At 40.4% G+C, this 5,000-nt stretch overlaps 1 protein-coding gene across 1 annotated transcript in view; it reads left to right on the forward strand.

Moving 5' to 3' along the window:
- Positions 1-5,000, forward strand: part of LOC125030339 (chromatin target of PRMT1 protein-like) — a 28,187-nt gene that overhangs the window by 2,173 nt on the left and 21,014 nt on the right. Inside the window, exon 2 of the mRNA XM_047620324.1 lies at positions 1,723-1,778. Within this exon, the coding sequence (XP_047476280.1) occupies positions 1,723-1,778 (56 nt within the window). The remainder of the gene's footprint in view (positions 1-1,722; positions 1,779-5,000) is intronic.

Consider the following 5,000-nt stretch of genomic DNA (forward strand, 5'->3'; position numbering starts at 1 on the left):
ACCAGTCTGATTTTCAGAATTCGTGTATTTAATGAATTGTTTTACTTTTATTATACTTCTTTTACGTGCTTTAGTAATTATTTACACTCTTTTGGACAATAACCATATGCGCATGCGCCTTTTTCCACCGGGAGATTTGACACTTCGTCAGTCGCCATTAGTTCCGAAACACCGGTGAGAAGTGTCGCATTTTAAGAGTGTTGCGTCAATTCCGGGTCATTTTTAAGGCCGTATAGTGGATATATAGAACAAATAGATAACTGTATCTATCTCAGCTTGATATCTGAGCCCAACAAGTGCCCCAAATGTCGTAAAAGTGATTACAAACCAAGGAACTCGGACCATAGATGGAAGCGAAGAAAAGTTCTATCTCTCGCAATATACAGGTATTTGGTTTTACCCTGGGCGGTTCAGAGGGCAGAGCACCTAGGCTAGGGAATATATAGATCGCATTTTCTTAAAGCCACAGGGGTCCAGGGGGCGTAGCCCCCTGGCTAGGCGCATATAGTACTACGGGGGTCCAGGGGGCGTAGTCCCCTGTCTAGGTGAATATAATTAGGCTAGGCTAGGCTAGGTTAGGTTTGTATATTACTAGGGGGTCCAGTGGGCATAGCCCCCTTGCTAGGCGCATATAATACTACGGGGGTAGTCTACATCATAGTGTATGAAAGCCACAGGGTTAAGGTTAGGTTGGTTTATTGTTTAGGACGCATTTTACGATTACCACAGGGGATCTGGATAATGTGAAATCCCGTAGGTTTTTACCGAGCGTTGGGTTTGATTCCCGTAGAGTTTTTCGAAAGTTGGCGCGTTAATCTGTAGACTTTCAAAGATGGCGGGGCATCCGTTTCACTGGCCGATTTCCTTCGTTTTTGTGCTTTTCGGGACAGAAATTTGGCTCAGGTTTTCGAAAATTTGACTTTTTAACGTTTTATAAATCACTTTCTTTGATTTCTGCAGGTTCCTTTTGACATCCAGTGCCATCCATTATTCCCCCCCCCCCCCCCCCCTTTAACCCCCGGTTCCCCACGCATCCCCCAAAATCGTTGGGTAGAGGAAACAAACAAAAAATCTGATTTTGGAACTTAGTCTCTGAGAGGAAGCGTCGCTCTTTAACATTTACCAGGTTCCAAATGTGTCCCCTGCAGAAACATGCCTGTGTAACCGCTGGTCGAGAAAACACACTTTTACGCCGATTTGTCTTTGCAATTTTTTTCCATGTGCCACAATACCACATATGTCGATCTTCACGACATTTGCAAGGTAAATTGCAATGTGGGCACACTGTGTGTTCTCAGGAACTCTATAGCGTTATCATTTTTTTCAAAATAATCAGATATAACTCTATAGTAATGCGGGTCACAACCTACACACCTGAGATCCATTTTAACCCAATGGCGATGGGTATAGAAAATTTTAAAAAACTCCTGGCGAACCGCGGCAACATCAAGCCGAACCATTGCCTCGGGGCGCTTTGGCGCGCCGCCGCGGCGGACAGCCGCACGCCACATTTCGGGCATATTGTTATGACGCCTATAGGCATGACCCGACGCCATTGGGTTAAGCATAGATTTTGTATATTTGCTTTCCTTGCCTACTATACATATGTGTGGCACAATTGGTGGCATGTGATAGCTAAACACTATTCCATTCATACTCAATGTATAAACTGATTAACCCTTTTGAATATGTATTAATTCCCAATATTTGTTGTAATTTCAGATGTCCGTCGGCAAGATAATTTTAAAATCAACAACACGGATGTCCCTGAACGACCGGTGAGGCCTTACAACCTAACCAACGCATTTGGTTGACTAGTCTTTCAACTGGAAAAGTTGATGCCAATTTTGGCAGTTTCTTTATCCTCCCATTTCCCCTCTCAAAAGCCCACACTTCACAAATGTTTCAGCTTATCAAAGAAAGCTGAAAATCTTTGACAGTTCCCAAAACAAATGTTCTTATGGCCCATTTAATTGTTGTTTTCTGATAACTGTAGACCTCTTCACAGATAGAACTTGATCTTGTTTAGGGCCTGTTTTAATTGTAGCTTGAAGTAGTGCAATAGGCCTTTTTGGCTGCACTACTTATGAAAGAAAGTGTGCAGCATTACAACAAATACAAACCACAGGTGTCACATGCAGGAGGCCCTTGCAAAGCTTATTAAAGAAAGCTGAAGGTCCTCCTGTGCTCTTTCTTATTTGTCTTGACAATGTTATTAATTGTTAAACCAGTGCTAAAAGCCACAGCCACAGGGAAAATGGCAGTTCTTTCTGTTCTTTGTATTCTCACCATCAAGCAGCATGAAGGAGAATTATCAAAACTTGTAAGATACAAAAGAGAGTTCTTAGGACTTGGAAAATGGCAGATGAACAGTGAATGGCCCAGATAGTCCAGTATTCAGATAACCTGAAGGCTGAGTACTTACATATTGCAGTACTAGTACCTGAGGAAAAAGGGAGCAAAGACTCCATTAGCTTTTGATGCCCTAGACACATTGAGAAGTGGTCATGGGAGTGCAGAGCTCAGCAGAAGACTTGGGTATTCAGATACCTGCTTTTGCTTTGGATGTGTGGACTGAGCCACTGGACATTCAATGAATGAGTTTCACTCCAAATGCCAGACTCTATTAAGGGAGTTGGTCAGTATTTATCCATCGAGATGGATAACCACAAGATTCTCTGTGTTGGGCACAAAAGCCAAGCCTCCTCTGAAGGACTGAGTGGGTTGTCTGAATATTTACAGATATGTGGTTATTAGGAGCCATGCAGTTTTCTTTTAAGCCTTGCCATGAAGATTTTATTAATAACACTTCTGAACAGCAGAAGGATAATCAGAGATGAGACCTCTCCCAGATTATAGCCCAAAGAATGCTGAAAAGACCAGCCCAAACACTGGATTGAAAGATAGCATCAGGAGGTTAGTAATGAGCAGAACGAAGAGGAACATGAAGATCATCATTATGAAGAAATGAGTAAAAATGGTAATTTGCATCTATCTTGTATTATATTATGAAGAGGAGTGGTAAATGGAGATTTCCTTGTACATTTATATTTGATAAAAAGGTAAATGGTGGATTCCTGTTACTTTTATGACTGAGTATATAAAAGGTTTTGGTATGTGACCTGACGTCAGTAGGTAGGTAAAGAATGTGTTAATGTTTGCACTTTGCACTAATCATTTGACCACTCATTCAATAAATTTTAATTATTTGCCTCATAAAATTACAAGGAAACATGACTATGTGTGTCTCTGTGTGAGAGACAGGAGTGTGTATGAGAGAGTGCAAGACAGTGATTGATGTAGCTCGATGCCACTGGGAAATGCTGTAATTTTTTTTTTTGAAATGTCTCTGCACATAGGTGGCTCTGCTAGGGCTTAGCCACAAAGGAGTCTTTTCATAGACCTTGTGACCTTACCCAAATTCAAATTATCTTGATGCTATAAATATCAGTGGTGTTATTTTTATAATAGACATTATAATTACTGTAATGTTATAGACATTAGTAACAGCAATATAAGGGAACATGAAATATTTTTGAAAATCAAGGAAAAGGGTAAACAGATGGGACAAGCAGTACTCATAAATGGCTCCTTGGTGACTTGTTTCAAGTGTAGCTATCAATGTGTAAAAACAATTCATGAAATAAACACAGTGGGCATGGCATGTACGTACGTGCCATCTCTTCTGATTTGGATTGAGTTTGTGTATGAGGGAGGGATGACAGTGTGTGTGTGGGGGGGGGGGGGGGAGTGAAGTGTTTTATATGCAGTTCTAGGTAAGACTAAGTAGTGTGGAGCAAAGAAGTTGGTGGTTTGAGAAATTTTAAGGTGACCATGTCCTCCAGGAAATTTGGACTGTATTCTATTTACGTGTGCTTTTAGAATCTCGTTATCATCATCCTTTCTTCCTATCCCCCTTCTTCTCTTCTTCCTTTCTATCCCCCTTCTCTTCTTTCCTTCCTATCCCCCTTCTCTTCTTTCCTTCCTATCCCTCTTCACTTCCTTCCTTCCTATTCCCCTCCTCCTCCTCTTCCTTCCTACCTATTCCCCTCCTCCTCCTCTTCCTTCCTACCTATTCCCCTCCTCCTCCTCTTCCTTCCTACCTATTCCCCTCCTCCTCCTCTTCCTTCCTACCTATTCCCCTCCTCCTCCTCTTTCTTCCTATCCCCCTTCCTCCCCCGTCCCGTCCCCCCTCATCTTTCTCTTCCTTTTTTCTTTCCTCTTCCACTTTTCCCTCTATGATTCTTTTGTCTCTCTTCTTTCTTCTTTCATTTGTCTCCTGCCTCATTTTTGCTGTCTTTCTCCCAACACCCTAAATCCATTGTATTGTATTTAATATTGGACACACTTCAAATCCAATTTTATTATTGAGTAGTATATTTGTGCCCAGTTATTCCAGTGTTTACTGACCATGATAAGTCTTCCTACATTACTTATGGTTAACAAGTTCAAGCAAAGCAAGATAGCAGAAGTATTTCTATGTTTGTGTTTGGTTTGCTCATTATTAAGTTAATTAAATTAATTTTGTATTACCGTTGTTGACATTCCCTAAGTGATAAATCCTTGTAGTCATCTCTTTCATATGAGGTTCTCCCTAGTATTTTTTGTCATTTACATCACAAGGAGATGGACACTATATACAAAAAAGTTTTTATGTTAGTGAAATAGCTAAATGTAGTGAAATAGCTATTTAATGGAATCAGGGTAAATGGGTGTAGATAGAAAGGGGGGGTACAAGTTTGTAGATAATAGTTCGCAACAGTGTTCATCTAATTCAAAGCACCAATTCACCCAGCTGTAGTTTGGAATAGTATATATTTATAATTTGTTTTGAACAAGATTGTTTAAAATACTTATTCAACTATTGAATGATTACTGAACTCTGCATGCATGACAAGTCTTCATTTTCCTGGTAGATGCTAATGCTATTTATTTTGGTCTTTTGTGTTTGGAATATTTCCTTTGTGCCAACAGGTTTTCAGTTTGTCGGTAATTGTTTC

Source organism: Penaeus chinensis, chromosome 11 (assembly GCF_019202785.1).
Source record: "Penaeus chinensis breed Huanghai No. 1 chromosome 11, ASM1920278v2, whole genome shotgun sequence".
Taxonomy (NCBI): domain Eukaryota; kingdom Metazoa; phylum Arthropoda; class Malacostraca; order Decapoda; family Penaeidae; genus Penaeus; species Penaeus chinensis.